Raw genomic sequence first — 16446 nt, forward strand, 5'->3', positions numbered from 1 at the left:
AAATTGTCACTTTTCTGTAGCTGAGTGCTTGTGCTGGCACAGAGACGCTCACTGTGGTTGCTTGCACGTTTTCAGGTCGGAGAGGACTCCCGCCATTCAGGACCCCCTGTTTTGCCAAGACCATCCAGCACATTTAACACAGTCAGCAGAGCTCAGTACCAGGATGTGGTTCCAGTGGGTATGTCAGCATCCAGCCTCTGCTCAGAGTTCTCCATCGCTGAGGGGTCACGGCAGTGTGCACTGCTGGGGTTTCCATGCACTTGGGATGGCTGGAAGTTGCCATTTTTTATGATCCTTCTGTCCATCAGCATTTCCCCACTGTTTAGTTGCAGGTTTCAGAGCTGGAAGTGTGAAGTCTGCAGAACCAAATAACTAATGTATTTTACCTTCCTAGCTCACATACTCTGTGTGCTCACAGGATGAACTGAAGCCAGGGAGTCAGATTGGGTCCTAATTGGACTCCATGTATTCCCAGTGATTTTTAACTTTTTTTCCTTCCCCCCACCACACCCCCCCCCCCCCCCCCAACTTCTGAGCATCTATTTTGGCAGGATTACAGAAAGTGTTAATCAGCTTGGAATTAGCCATTAGCTTAACTTCTGTTCTCAGTTACAAACACACAGAGTTACTGCCTTCTGTGCCACCACATACAGAATGTAGCTTGTTAAATCTAACAGCTGTCACATTGTGCTAAATCAAGATAAATTAATCCGATTAACTCTGACTGGCTCTTTGTACTGTGGCATGTTTACTTGAAAACCTCTGCCCATCTAAATCCTCGCCCTTGCCATGGACATGGTGTGCATGCTTCACAGGCTCAGCCACTAATGAGGATTTGATATGGGTGTTTCCAATGGCTGCTTAATGTTTGAGAATAGATGCAGTGAAAACCAAGGTCCCTGCAATTTTATGCTAACAATAAATATTCTGGTTTGACCTTAGCTAAGAGTGTGAGTGCTAAAATATAAGAGAAATTGCTAACAGAATTAGCTGTTAGTGGAAAGGATATGTCGCAATGAGATTTAGTTCATAGTCATAAGAAGTGTGTTCCTTAAAAGACAATAGAATTGGTAGCCTAACATACAAAAGTATCAACCCAATACTTCTAAACTTAGAACTGTGAAGGTGAAGTATGTCATTATTGTTGAAGACTCAAAAGAAATGTCATCCTTTGTTTTGTGATCTCCTTGTTTCAGCATGAGATTTTTGTTAATGTTTTCAGCTTACAATGACAAGATAGTTGCATTTCTGCGGCAGCCCAATATCTTTGAAATTCTACAAGAGCGCCAGCCAGATCTTACCAGGAATCATTCACTCAGGTAAGAAAATTAGTGAAGTTTGCTATTCCCATTTCAGTAAAAAATGCTAATTACGGTTAACTACTTTTATTAATTAACAGTGGAACATAACAGAATGTAGACTTCTGGTGACTTCAAACATATTCATAAAGCTGTGGGAAATTGTTGTTTATTGTATTTCTGTGTAACAGCCTACTATAACAAGGTTGAGGAGAACAGAGGTAATGTTTAATTATCAAATAAAGCTACATACAAGAAGATGTTTGGAACAACTGGCATCAGAGATTTGCTGATGTCTTCCTAATGTGCCAAGACAGCTGGATGGCACAGCAAATGTGCCCATTCATTCAGCTGGGAGCATGAGGCGGAATGGCATTTGGATTTGTCCTTATCTTTGCAAAGCACATTTACAGAAAGTCTGTCCTGACCTCATGACATCTGGAGGTAATCTTACATCAATCTGAATTTTTTATGTCTTTCCAAAATTTACAAAACGGGATGTCTACAGATTTTTGCACAGTGCAACAAGATCTGAGGAAGGATGATCATTGTTGTGCGGCTGTTGTAACTCCCTCGTATGTTTAGATCTGGAAATGGAAACACCAGCAACTTCGATAGTGGTGACCAGAACTGAAATGAATGTATCTGTTCTTCCTTGGACACTATGTTTTAAAACTTGGTTTGATTGTTGGCAGTGTCTCTCCTGTGCAGTGCTGTGTTCCAGAGGCCTACCCACACTGGCTGGCATGGCAGCCAGCACTGGTACTCATTTTTCTTCTGTTCTGTGTTACTTACTGATCCCTTTTCCTGTGTGTCCTGCAAGTTCCCAAAATTCAACAAGCTGCCCTGTTTTGCAGTTTTCCCATGTGTAGTAAAACAAGTTTTGTGATGTGACTTCTGTGTTAAAGATGTGGTTAACCTTCTAAAGAAATCCTAGCTGCCAAACCTGAAACAACACACTAGCAGAATACAAGCTCTCTAGAAAATACAGCAGAAATCTACAGTTCTCAGCATGCCAAAACACTTGTACCCATATCACTGCAGGCAAGATTTTCCCACCAGGCTTGGTTTGAAATCTTCTGGGAAGTAGCATACAAACAATTTCTGGTTGCTTGTAGTTTTATTGCTTCATATTCTTTTTCCCAGGGAGCTTGATTTTCTGCAGTCTGATAGCAATCAGTGTAATTTTCTTCATGTGTGTTGTGGGTTTTTTTAACAAATAAGAGTTCAAATTGCTCACGAGGCTTGTTGGTATTCCCCGATTCTGCTTCTAGTAGAATTTGCTTCATGATTACAGATTCATCATTTCCCACAAACTTGACTTTCTCAAGACAAGATGGGTTTCAGATTAGAAATGGACTATCAGGGGATTTTCTGTACCTCCTAATTTGCTTGAGATTATATGTCCTTCTGTAGATTTACTTTGGAAGGAGACTGAAGATATATGCCCTAACTGACTTCAGCAGAATGATTGGGGATTTTAATGAACATAATTTTATTTTGCATTGAATGTGATTGGTCAGAAAAACCATTATCTTAAGCTGAATGCTTCCATTCTAATTTTAGTATTTGAAGTTAGTAATTTAATTAATTAATTTGATTAAGGTAAATTTTCTTCCATTATTCCTCTCCTATATCCTTCTAAAGCTGATGCTTCAGTAACATTTTAATTTTCATAAATATCCCAGTTTTATTTTTTCTGGTTAGTGTTTTAAGACCCTGATTTAGCAAATTATTTGAATCCATGTCTATTTGACACATTGTGAGACTAAGCAACTCCATGGACATTGCTATAACACTTGATAAATTAAGACCTAACTAAAATCCTTCAGTATAAATTCTTTGTGTAGTTTTTTTTTTCTATAGTGTTTAGTACAACTGCCAGTAATCTCTTCCTTCGAGGACCTCGGTGCAGTTGAAGTGAAATTATAATGATATTAAATATTATTAATATTATTGTAATTATTATGTAGGTGAGGAGGAAAATCAGTATTTGGCCAGTGGAAGAGTACAAAGATAATTTGAAAAGATCTCTGACATTTACTGTCTAAAATAATTTCTTATTCCCTTAGAGAAAGAAGAGATAAGAAGTTGAGAGTCTATTAAAATATAAAGTGAAAGTTTACTACATGTAGAAAATTGCTGTTAAGAGGTGTCATGGTGGAGTGAGAACATTATACTTACCATATCTTTTATTAGGCATTTTGCCAAGCTTAAATCTTCCAAGTCACTGCAGGTAAATCTGTGAGGCTGCTAAGTAATGTAAAGGGCTTCAGGCAAAGGCACCTGTTATACATTAAGTATAATTTATATCTTAATGGAAGGTAAAAGTCATATATATAAAACAAAAATCACTGAAATCACAACTCTCACTGGTAACCCCAGGAAGTCACGGATTGCATTCATTTGGAAGGTTGCATATATTAGTTAACCGAGAAAATGACCTTCTGGTTTCTGGGGTTGCTGCCAAGCAAACACCTTCTCCAGCCTTGCCATTTGGGCACCAGTGCAAAGTGAAGTGTTCTCTGGAAGTGTCCAGGTGTCCCTGCCCTGCCGATTGCATGGAGTGTTTTTGACCTTCTTGTCAGTGTTAGCAATGTGACATGGGGTAGACAGACCTGTGAGCTGGGCTAATGCTGCTGTACTCACACAGAGGTCTTTTCTGTTTGTTTGGGGGTTTTCTCCTTTCGATTTGGGGCTAGGTTTAGGTTTTACATGGGTTTGATTCTTGTTTTCTTTTCCTCCAGAAGTGTAAAGCCAAATCAGAATTTATCTCTACTGTACTATCATACTGATAAAGAAAAAATATGAAGGATGTACTTGTATTTCAGAGTGCAAGGAAAGGCTCTGCAGAGAAAAATAATAAGAATCCAAGGAATTATATTTAGTACAGATCCTTAAATTATATCTGTTACCATGCTCAGAATTTGGGATGCATAGATTCCACAACAGTGACCAAACTGGGTCTAGGAGAAAGGATGTGTGCTTAGATGAAATAGAGGGGAGAAACACTGCATTTTTTTTACTGGAAGATATCCGAAGTGCAGTGTGGTATGAAAACACTGGCTTTAAAATCACAAGTATGCATTGTAATGTATGGCTGGCATTTGTCCAGAGATTCAAAAGAGACAATGAACTCTTTAAAGAGTTCACTTTTGCAGTAGGAATGTTCTCTTACAGGTTTCAGCCTCCTACTTAGAATTCAGAGATATGGGCTTGAGTGTGAATTTGAGGGATTGATTTTTTTTTACTCTTTGGGTGACTGCCTGCCCAAGAGCATGAGCACATGAGCATTGAAGAGATGAGGGCAACAGGAGCATCCTTCCTCAGAACAAAGTAGCTTTTTGGTTGTAGTATTTTACTGCTCACATGGACTTGATGTGGCAGGGAAAAAAAGTTGGGAAAACCATAACCCAGAGATTTCTGACATACTCTGTACTTGTTGCTGTGGTACACATTGATGCCTTATTTGCAAAAGGTATTTTGAAAGCCTTTTTTTGCTTGCACAGGGAGAAGATCCAGTTCATCCGGACAGAGGGAACACCAGGGCTGGTGCGTTTATCCAGTGATGCAGACCTTGTCATGTTACTCAGGTAGGCACTGCTGCTGCTCATGCACGTGTGGAACACCCTGTGGCAGCTGCTCAGTTGCTTTTAGGGAGCAGTGTGGGCTGATGGTGTCACCCAATCGTTTCCCCTTCACTCCCTGGATTTGCAGCTGGGAGAGCTACAGCTCAAGGCTCAGGTTTTATTTTCATCATGTTCAGTTCTAGATGGTAGCTGAAGGTCACACTTTTCATAGGATGATGGAATATGAAAGGCAAGTGCAAGAGCACTGTGCTTGTGATTTATATGGGTTTGCCCAGGCTACCTTTAATTGTCCTGTTGCATCCAGTCCTGATGCTTAGAAAGGTGGTATAGTTCAGACCTTTATTCAACAATGTGCTTTGTGCTACTTTTAGATTGCATCACTTTAGTTCTGGCTTTGGGAAGTGCCTGTTTGCAAAGGCACATACTTGAGGGGTATTTCTGTTACTTAATGTCTCTCTTGCCTCTTCACGGTGCTGTCAAGCATTGTTCCCTTTAGTAAAGGCAATATTCTTACAAACTTCAGAAAATGGAAGCTGATTCTTTACTACTTTTCATTTAAGCTATTAACTCAAAAAATCAGGCAGATTTTTTGCTAAAATTAAACCCTTTTATCTTGATACTGTGCTCTCATCCACTGTAAAAGTGCATCAAGAAGTTCACAGGTACCTTTAAAATTGAATCTAGTGAAACAGAATTGACAATAGTAGTTGTATTTTGAGGCCAGGTTGTATAATGATAATTCTTTCTGGTCCCTAAATCTCCAAATTATTACAGCTATTAAAAAAATCTTGTTTTAGGTCTATGTTTGGGCCTTTTTGAAATGTAGATTATTGTTCCTTAAAAAACTTTTTAAGATTTTTATGTGTAACTTGGAGGAAAACATCACATGGCCATGGCTGCAAAAAGAACTGTCAGAAAAGATCCGTTTTTAAAAAAGTCCATGTAAAAAAAAGTCTAGATATTTGTTTGGTGAACAGACTGAGTAAAAAACATTGTTTATTTGAACATTGTTTTCATTACATTGGATAGTATAAGATTGGCTTGCAGTTCTTTCTATAGCTCTGTCTTAGAAAATAATTTTTACATATTATTGCAGCAGTTTATTTGTGTCATGTTTCACATTCAAAATACCTTTTGATACCAGATCCATTCTGACATTAGATATTCTGTCCCTTTTTGGATTTGCTTGTGTCAAATTTGGGAAAAGACTGAAATTTAAATATATATATATGCATACCTTCACACACAGAAATGCAGTGATTAGGCTGCAAAATGTTTGTGTTTTTTCACTTTGAAAGTTGTGTGTCAATAATAGATGAAGCATGAAGTAACTGAGCTTGAACACGTTAAATGTGATACCTGGTTCAGCAGGAGTGTTATTCAACATAAAATGTTATGTTAACAAGCTTACCAGTCAAGACATTTAACAAGTTCAGATGTGATTCTTAATCCTGGAGGCTTAGAATGTTTCTGAGTAAGGTTATTGACCCCTTTGTAATGAGAACATTAAAAAAAACACACACAAAAAAAAAAAGAGGGGGGGCTCATGAATTTTCAAGGCTGATTAACTGTATTTTAACCTTGAGAGCAAATACCCAAATGCAATTACTGCTTTTCAGTACATTCAAAATCTGCTTGAGGAAATGGCAATAAAATATTTTGTAGCACTCAAAGTGTGCACAGTGAAAATAGGTAAGTGACTATCAAAGAAAGCAGATTAATAACTAGAGATTTATCCCTAGAAAGTGAAACCTGCCATTTATTCAAATAAACTTGTTCTTTCTTCTTTGTCCCTTTTTGCCAGCTTGTTTGAGGAGGAAATAATGTCATATGTGCCGCCACATGCCTTACTTCATCCTAGCTATTGCCAGTCCCCACGAGGCTCGCCGGTGTCTTCACCTCAGAACTCTCCAGGTAAGTTGCTCAGGCAAAGCTTCTGCAGGGGCTGCATGAAACCACTTATCATCCTTGATAAGAGAAAGATCTAGAACTATTTTTGAGCAAAGTCAACAAATAAAATTGTATTTGACTGTCAGACTTGAACCTTTGCCTTGGGCTCACAAGATGCTTTGCTGGGTGTTTTGCAACTTCAGGGGTTGTGATTTTGTTCTGACTTGTAAAAAAACATGCAGACTTGTTTCTCACTGGTGTGAAACAACTAAATAACTGCTCATGCCAGCATCCTAATGCCTGGAGATTTAAAGTATGGATCTAATACCTGTACATTAAAATGGCAATGTAATGGGGCTGTGGGGCAATGAGGGACAATTTTATGTTTTAAAGCCAGCTTGTTATACTTTAACATGAGTTCAAAACAGCATACTGCAGCTATCTGAATATTCATGTCAGAGTGGAAGGAGACTGATATTTCAGATTCTAACTGAGTTGCAGATTAGAGCTAAATTATTGCAAGTATGACAAGTTCCATTTGAAAGCCATGTTGATGGCTGTTGCTGTGCTTAGTTTCCTCATGATAACAGATAAATCAGAAGTGGCTTAAGAGGATTTCTACAAATTTGATAACAAAAATGTAGATAAATAGAGAACATTTAGGGTGTAAGCAACTCTAGGTAGTTCCAGACAGCAAGAAGTTTTTATCAGAAAAAGAACTGTGATTTTCATGGGCATTTCCCTGTCCACAATAACAAAAAGCTTTGCCTTTTCTTGGAATCAGATTAAATGCATTCATAAACATGTGGTCGCTTTTCCTGCTATTGGACAAAGGACCTCTGTAAGATCTCTCTGAAGAAACTATCTGAAGACTTTAATGATCTTATGCTTTCTGTGAAGCAGTGAAATACCATATTCACATTTATTAATACTTTCAATATGTATATGGTTTAGATACAACTGTTTCCCTTTATTGAAAAGAAGGGAATGATCTGCATGTATGCATCTTACTTCCAACTGCAAACCTGGCAGTCTTTTATAAAGAAAACCAGTTTTGGCTTCCAGAGTTAAGATTTCTTAATCACTGGTTTGTGCACCAAAGCATGCTGGGCATAGCTTCATTCCAGCAAAGTAATTCCAAAATACACTCAGTCCTTAACATCTGATATTCTCATTTACTCACAGTGGCAACAGATAGTAGAGAAGGAACAGTGATGGGTTTAGTCTCATTCTCCCTAAAATTGTAATCTCTCTTCTGGCTCATAGAAAAATATAGAGAGACCATTTAATTTCCCTGTCAGTCTGCAAGCATGCATGTTTGTGTTGGTGTACAAATGACTTTTTTGATGAGAAATTGTAAACAGCCCATGTTTCTATGGAGGCTCTGTTTTTTCTCATCAGCTAAGCTGGCTGTGCTGCACTGCACGAGGTGGGGTGTTAAGGATCCATTGTTCAGATCAGTCACAATCACTTGTACTTTCTGTTTTGGAAAAGATGAATAGTCATGAAGCTACTCTTTATATCTACTTCAGAATATAACCTCTTTGAAAATCAAGCATGATTATCACATCACTGGTGGGTTTTAGCTCTTCCATTAACATCTTTTGTTCCCAAGGCGGAAGTAATCACTATAATTGACCAGGAATTTCTTGGCATATGCATCTGATTTGCAGTGAAGACTTGTCATGTGCTGACAGAATATTATGATGCTGATCTCTGAACCAGGAAGTAATGTGTTATCAGATTCATGTTTTGTGGTATCTTTCAAAAATCCAGCTTCCTTGAGGGGTTAACATTAAATATATTTTTGTTGCCTTTTTCTAGTGACTGCATTTTTGTACATGGTTTGACCCAAAGGAAAACAAACGAGAGGGAAAAGGCCAATAGTTAAAAGGCTTGTTTACTGTTTCTGTAAGTTTTCAGATTTCAGCTGAGTGTACCTTTAGAAGCTCTTGGTGCTCTCAGTAAAAGAGGAAAACCACTATAGATGAATCAATGACCACGATCTGTGTTTTCAGAGGGATCCTTCATGTTCCTTTTGGAGCCCTGCAGATTCCATGATATTTACTATCCTCCCACACTTAACCTGAAGGCTGGAACAAGTGCCAAGTGTCTTTCTGGTCGGACAGGTCTTTTAAAGACCTGTTAAATGGCATTCAGTGTTGTTAGTGAGCTCACTGGCTCTCTGTGATCTCTGCAGAGATAGACTCTGCAGCTCCTTCCAGCCTCCACTTCCGCAGGATATGCTGTCGCCTTTTCTGTCAGAGCCATGGGCTTTGTGGCTGCTCTCCTTCCCCATCTCTGCCCGCAGGCTGAACGGATGCACCTCCTCTCTTTTGTTACCTCAAACATTACGTTCCCATGCGTTCCCCCACGGTAGCAATCAGTGTTCTCTATTGGCTTAGGTTCATCCAGGGAGCCAAAAGTAAGCTTGGGTGAGGAACTGAGTTAAAAGATGGAACTCTGCAGAAAAGTGCTGCTAAACTGTTCATTTGTGCTTTCAGTGCATTACAGGTGGCCACTAGTTCCAGAGAAGTAGTTGGCAATTTAAGTGTACTTTAGGGCATGAAAAATTTTAAACATCATCCAAATTTTTTGTGGGATGTCCACACAGCCACTTAGGGAAGGAGTTTAACTGCCTCCTTGGCACTCTGCCTCGCAATCGAATCGGTGGAAATAATTTATCCAGGGAGGCAGTGGAAGTCCTAATGATGGCCATTTTCAGAATTGATGAGATTAAACACCTAATTTGTATATACTGTACATGCAGTTCTATGGTATGCCTTTTTTTTTTTTTGGTGTACAAATCTCACCTCTTCTTGCGTTTAAGAAATTGACCCTCAAAACCAGTTTTTGAAAATTAAATTCACTTACACGACAACCATGTATGTTTCTGCAGCCACAGATTAGAAGTTCCACAAACTTAAATTTGGTAGACTTTTCATTCTTCCTGTATTTTTCTTCCTTGTTACTTCCCCAGGGAAAAATTCCACTAAGGAATTTCCAAATATTTTCCTTCTTCCTTTTGGTGTAGTCAACATGGGCAATGCAGAGTCCAGCCTATTTTTGCTTCATTTCTGAGTTGTTGTTTTCCTGATGATATTAAAAACAGAACTGAACATTTATTGTATGAACTATTATAAAGGTTAGGCTTAAAGTGTACTTGAAAAACAAGAAGTAAAGTCTTTCTAGTTGCTTGTGTTGTTTTTAAAATCCATTTTTGCATTGACCTGGATTTGCTCTTTTAAGATTTACTTTTGAAAGATGATACTATTGGAAGTGAGCAACCAAAAAGTCTTGGATGCAGAGCAGATTTGAAGATATGCAGCTTTTACTCTTTATAAAGGTGACTAAACCAAACACATGCCATGCATTCCTTTTGCTATGAAGGAGTCTTTCCAGTAGCAGATGGGACATCCATCAGTTGGTATCACACAGCTCATTCTGTGCCTGTTGCTCCCTGCAGGTACTCAGCGTGCCAACGCCCGAGCTCCAGCTCCATACAAAAGAGACTTTGAAGCCAAGCTGAGGAACTTCTACAGGAAGTTGGAGACTAAAGGATATGGACAAGGCCCAGGGAAATTGAAGTAGGTTGAAGCATCTCATGAAACTGGATTTCTTTTCAGGCAGCTTGCCTTGCCTCACGCATCTGCAAGCTTCTTCCCGTTAGAAGGAATGCAGATGTTACGGTTACCCAGGCATTTCTGGGAATATAAAAGCTATAATAAAAGACTTCATGCCAGCATGTGATTCATAGCAGAGGATACAGCAAGTTCTGAGCACCTCTGTGCTTCCTCCAACTATGTTTTTGTACAGACAATATTACCAATACGGTGCCAGAAAGAGCTTTGGGAAGAGGCCTGCAGAACAGGAGGCATCTGAATTCTTCCATTATGATATAAACAGTTATATTTTCTCATACCTTTTTCCACTGAAAAAAAATTAGACAGACATATGTCTTTTGTACATCATTGCCTGTCCTGATACTGCAGTCCTCTTTAGTAAAGAGGATTCATACATTAAATGTATGTACATAACATTAAATGTTATTAAACTCTAAGCATTGCCTTAAAAAACTGCTAATATTTTTATTTTAGAACTCTAAATGGTAGAGTACTTCGAGTGAAGTCTTCCCTTCTTCATTTATTAGCTAATCATGTGATTGTGCTGTTATATATAAGAAATGTCCTCACAGATATTTTCAAAATTTTGTAAATTACCAAGTCTTGTGCCAGTTATCAAACTCATAGACATGAGACACTAGAACATGATTTAATAATTTCCTCTATTATAAAAAAAGGGATTTTCTATTTTTTTAAAATTTCCTTCAGCCAGTCACTTCTCTTATTTTGCAGAAATCTGTGCAAAGCTCAGAATTCATTCATGTGAGTTTGTTACAAGTTTTGCAAAACTGAAATTGGATTAAAATGCTATTGTTTAGACAAGTCTTAAGAGGCAAAGGTTGAGCAATGTCTGCCTAGAATTTAATGAAATCATAAACAGTTAAAGCCTTATCTATGAAAGCTTTGTCCTGAATGCTTGGGCAAATAACTGGTGGGGAGCATTCGCTCCCTGTAATAATCTATTCCATTTCTTACACCCTTTTTTCCCTGTCCTTTCTTCCCTGACCTATTTGCCATCGCCCTGTAGAGTTTTAAGCTGTAGTTTGACACATGAATGGAAGTTTTCTCTGGGTTGCTTTCCCAGGCAACAGCGCTGACCTGTTCAAAGCAGGGCCCAGCACAGCTCCACTGCTGCCTGTGTCCTCTCTTTGCCCAGGTGCCTGCTCAGTTCCTGGCTCTCCCCTTGCATGTCCTTGGCAGGATGGCTCAGTGCAGTCACTGAGCTCTGCAGGGCCAGAGGGGCTTTGCAGGAGCTGGGGTGGGTTCAGCTGCCTTCCTGCAGGCAGCAGCAGCTGCTGTCTGATGGGCACACACAGAAGGCAGTATTTGAATATAGAGCAAGTGAAGTTTCAGGAAACTAATTAAACACGTTTTTTTGGCAGAGGAGAAAATGTTTAAGTAAGGAGGATTCTTTCACCTCTTATTTTAGATCTTTATGACACTTCCTCATTTTCACAATTTTTTCTTTCAGAAGGTACATTGCATTTTCACATGTGATGTTTCAGTGGGATTTTGTACAAATAATTGCCGTTCCTTCTGGACTTTTTGTACCATCACACACTCAAGGATAATGTAGGGATGTGTGTTTCTGGGTTTACCATGCTGTGATTTTCCATGTTTTTATATTTTTCTGTGTTAAGAGATTGATTTTTATGGAAAAGATGAGACTCTTTTTCACAGTTAAACTCAATTAGGGACCCAGCTTTACAAAAGACTTAATGAAAATGCCAGCTTTAGGACCTTTCTGCTTAAGGCTTTAATTTAAGGAAGAATCAAGGTAGACAAAACAAAACTACTCTTCTTTGTGCAAGGGACATTTTATTGAAACATAAAGGAGAGCTTTGGAGGAGAACAGGAACTTCCTGATTTGAATAAAATTATCCAGCAGAAACAGGTATCTCTGAAATCACCCTGGTTACTATCCTGCTGTGTAAATAGATGCATCAGATGTGGTTCATGTTCACAAATTGCTGTTTCAAAATAATTTTTCCCTTCAGATTAATCATCAGGAGAGATCACTTGTTAGAAGATGCCTTTAACCAGATCATGGGCTACTCAAGAAAAGACCTGCAGAGAAATAAACTCTATGTCACATTCGTTGGGGAAGAAGGGTGAGTAGAACAGGGAAGTATCTGTGGTCTGAGAACACAGTGTCTTGAAGCTCCTCTCTCACCAAATTATCTAGAGTGAAAAGAGGAAGGACTGTGGTCAGGAAATGCCAGATACACAAGCCTAGAACATACAGCTGTTCAAGATGGCTTCTTAAACATTTTGCAATGTAACATATTCTGCCTTTGCAGAAGTGATGTGAATTTTCCCAATAGCTGGTGTGTGTTTCAGAATGTTGCTGGGAAAGCAAATTAGAAACCAAACAACTTTCTTGTGTTATTCATATTTCTTTTCTCTCAGTGCTGTTGTGTCTCCAGGGCTTACCAAAAGACAGCTGCCATTTGTTGGAGGGAGCATGCTTTCAGAGTAGGCTATGGGATCATTCCTTAATTTAGCCCCTGTCTGAGGCACTGGGAGCAGAAAGCCCTCAGTACTACAGAAGGTGCTCACTGCCTCTTCAGGCCTACATCACAAATAAAAGCAACTGGGCTGTTGCCAGTTGTTAAAAAACCCCAAATATTCCCCACGCTTCAGAGTCACATTCAGAGAATGCTCAGTCTGTGTCTAATGAAAGTCGAGTGTGTTACAGGTTGTGAGATGTGCTTTGCAAAGCAAGATGGGGTTTGATTTCCTTTGCAAGTGAAACTGAAACAATGTACTATTTGCTGCTTTTGTCTCTTGATTTGTGCCCCCTTTGGCAGGCCTTAAAACCCACTTGTCTGTTGTTGAAACGGTTCATGTATATGTTTATAAACATTCAAACTTTTACTCCATGACACTCAGAAAACTGCAGCACAGCTCTTGGAATGCTGTAGTGTGGGCTATTGCCATGCAATGTGCGAGTCTTTAAAATGCAAAGTCGTAATAGAAACATCTCCTACAAGATTAGATAAAATTAATATGTCTTTGAAAACCTCTAAATCCTACTGTTTGTTTAAAGTTCACCCTGAAGCACTTAGTGTTAATAAAGATCCAGTGAAGTCTTAAAATAAAGAATGTTTACAGCTGAGAGCCAAGTGTGGACTTGTTCATATAAATAATATCACCATGCTGTCTGAGGAAAAACTCAGAACTGGAATGGCAAGGCGGGTGCACAATGAGATTATGCTGTATTGACAAAGGAGGGTGGGGATGCAGGAGCAAGGCCTGCTTTACACAGCCCCTACCAGCCTTTACTTTCACAGCTACTGCCTCAAATCAGATTTAAAAATGAAAGGGAAATTCTTTAAATCATACACGAGATAGAGATTGATCCAGATACACCATTTCCTTTCATCAGATGTCAGAATTTTGCATTTCACCACTCAGCAACATGAAGAGTGACCTGGAAATGGGGGTGACGCCTCCTGTCCCCATTATATCCAGCTTCACATGAGACTCTAGCCTTAATGGAAAAGAATCAGTTCATTAGGAGCAACGACAAATTAAAATGACGTCATTCCTTTATTTACACATCTGTATTTTTAATGAAGAAAGGATGTGTGCAAACAGTATTGTTTCATCAGGGATGGTGCAAGGATATGTATCACATCCAACTCCTCATTTGGCCAGGTGAAGAAAGACAGGTCAGGGTGGAGGAGAGGAGGAATACTGAAAGTTAATTGTTTCCTATTTGCACCTCCTTTTTTAAGAGCGTAAGTAGGAGTTTGCTTTTGCATTTCTTTTCCTCTTGGTAAAGAGATATAAGTCATAAAGTAATGGGTAAGGAAATACTTACATAATACAACATTCTAGTAACTATTGATTTATTAGTATATAAAATAGTAAGTGGGGCAACTCAGACATGGTTATTGCTGTTCAAGTGATTTCTGTCATAAGTCTCATAATGTGTATCTTCCCCAAATCTTCAGTTTCTATACTCATCAATTGTGAGGCTCATTTAATGGTTTTTATACACTCATTCATTTTGGTAATAAATTACAAAAAGTTATATAGAAAAAATATAGTTCCTTGTTTTTCCTGAGGTCTTTGAACTACTAGGAGAAGCTGCTTTGCATTTAAGTGGTAAATCTGAAGTATTAATGGTGCTTCCTAGGAGACATGAGTCATGTTGCCAACAACATATTACTCTCCTGAATATCCAAATGCCCCACAGTTGCAGCTGTTGTGTGGTTGCATACCTCTTGTATGAAGTTTTCTCACCCTTGTGCCAAGCCTTTAATTGTAGGATAAATCTGACTGGCAGTGCAGGACTCTCATGATTGATTTATTTAACATGACTCACAGTAACTGCATACAGAGGGAGCTGTATGAAGTGCCTGACAGTCAAGCACACAGTTTCCTTTCTATCTCAGGATTTCTTAGTGTGTCTGATTATCCCAGAAGTTTGCAAGAGTCTTGTCGATGACCCTCTACTTGATCCTGGTATTCGTGCCAAGATTAAGATCCAACAGTTGTCCATGGTATTGAACCATTTTTGATTTTTTTTTTTCTCTGATTTGTTGATGGAATCTACCCCTTCTTGCCAGGATAAGGATCTGTTTCAGTACTTCACTGCTGAAGCTTAACAGAAGTGAAATACTTCCAAGTGACTGAAGGGAAAATGTTTTTTATTCAGCTGAGGAAAGAGGGTTTTTCCTTAGCTTGATAATGGCACCTAGCCTTTACTTTCCTGACAGCTTCATCCTCAAAAACAACTCTTAGTTGTGGTTGTCTTCTGTAAAAGTTTATGAGCCAAAACATTTGTAGCAGGAGTTCTTTGTGAACGCTGACCTTCTCTATGGTAATTTTGTCTGTGCATTGTCTTAGTACTTGAGTCAAATATTAAATCTTTTATCTATAAAAGATGTATTTTTCTTTTTGTTAGGATTTTAATATTCTCTGTTCCCCACTGGAAAACTCCTAGTTTTCTGTTTTCCAGCTCTAATAGAGCATTAATATCATACCTAACTCATTTCACTGGTGACCTGCAGAGTAATGTCACAATTCAGTCTCCGTGCATTGTCAGCAATGAGTTTGTTTATCATTCAGGAAGAAGGGGTTATTTAGATTCATTAGTACTGGAATCTTGAAATAGGGAAAAAAAAGTAGAAAGCAACAAATAAAAAACCCAACAAAGGAAGTGCACTCTCCAAAAGACATTTAAATGCTCTCAACTTTGGAAGACAGACAAGAAAATTTAGACCAAGAAACATAAATCACTGAAGTAATCTCAGATTATATTGCTAGGGAAAACACAAATATTATCCCTCCAATTGTCTTATGGTTGCAATCTGCAAAGGCAAAATATGACCATTGTTTATTTTCATTGCTAATTTGTCAGATGCAGATAAGTCTGATTTTGGCTCTTTTCATGATTTTCTTCCTCCCCACCCTGGCCACCCCCAATTATTTGGTTATATTCCTGTGGCAGAGAGGTCACTGCAGCTGGAGCCAAAGTTTTTTTCTGAGTGCAGCCCACATGGAGAACTTCATTCCAGTTGTCCAAGCCATTCCATTTTAGAATAGTCCCTTGAGAGTTCCACATACTTTGGCATTAGGCAATCTGCATGGATACGGGTTTTGGTTAAAATCTTATGAAATTTTAATCAAAATATAGTGTAAGGAATGTAGATTCAAAGAAAAAGGTTTCTCACTTCATAGTAATGTCAGGTTTCTCTTTAAAGGTTGGACTACAGTGGACCATCAAGAGAGTTTTTTTTCCTGGTGTCCAGGGAGCTCTTCAATCCATATTATGGTTTGTTTGAATATTCAGCCAACGATACCTACACAGTACAAATAAGTCCCATGTCTGCTTTCGTAGACAATCACCATGAGTGGTAAGAATTCTTTTCTTTTGTTTTTCAGATACTTTTTCTGTTGTTCCCACTTGTAGAACAACTGCTCAAATCTGCTCAGACATGTAACACAGAATCTGATCTTTTTAACCAGCAGCAAAATAATTGCATTTCTTAGACTTCCCTGATTTTGGTTTCTCTTGTGGTTTTTAAATGATCT

At 38.6% G+C, this 16446-nt stretch overlaps 1 protein-coding gene across 3 annotated transcripts in view; it reads left to right on the plus strand.

Moving 5' to 3' along the window:
- Nucleotides 1-16446, plus strand: part of HECW2 (HECT, C2 and WW domain containing E3 ubiquitin protein ligase 2) — a 144604-nt gene that overhangs the window by 111711 nt on the left and 16447 nt on the right. For all 3 annotated transcript variants that reach the window (XM_084209761.1, XM_084209763.1, XM_084209762.1), the window contains 7 exons: nucleotides 76-178; nucleotides 1223-1319; nucleotides 4808-4891; nucleotides 6693-6802; nucleotides 10245-10365; nucleotides 12399-12512; nucleotides 16116-16268. In XM_084209761.1, the coding sequence (XP_084065887.1) occupies nucleotides 76-178; nucleotides 1223-1319; nucleotides 4808-4891; nucleotides 6693-6802; nucleotides 10245-10365; nucleotides 12399-12512; nucleotides 16116-16268 (782 nt within the window). The remainder of the gene's footprint in view (nucleotides 1-75; nucleotides 179-1222; nucleotides 1320-4807; nucleotides 4892-6692; nucleotides 6803-10244; nucleotides 10366-12398; nucleotides 12513-16115; nucleotides 16269-16446) is intronic.

Source organism: Fringilla coelebs (assembly GCF_963513975.1).
Source record: "Fringilla coelebs genome assembly, chromosome: 7".
NCBI lineage: Eukaryota > Metazoa > Chordata > Aves > Passeriformes > Fringillidae > Fringilla > Fringilla coelebs.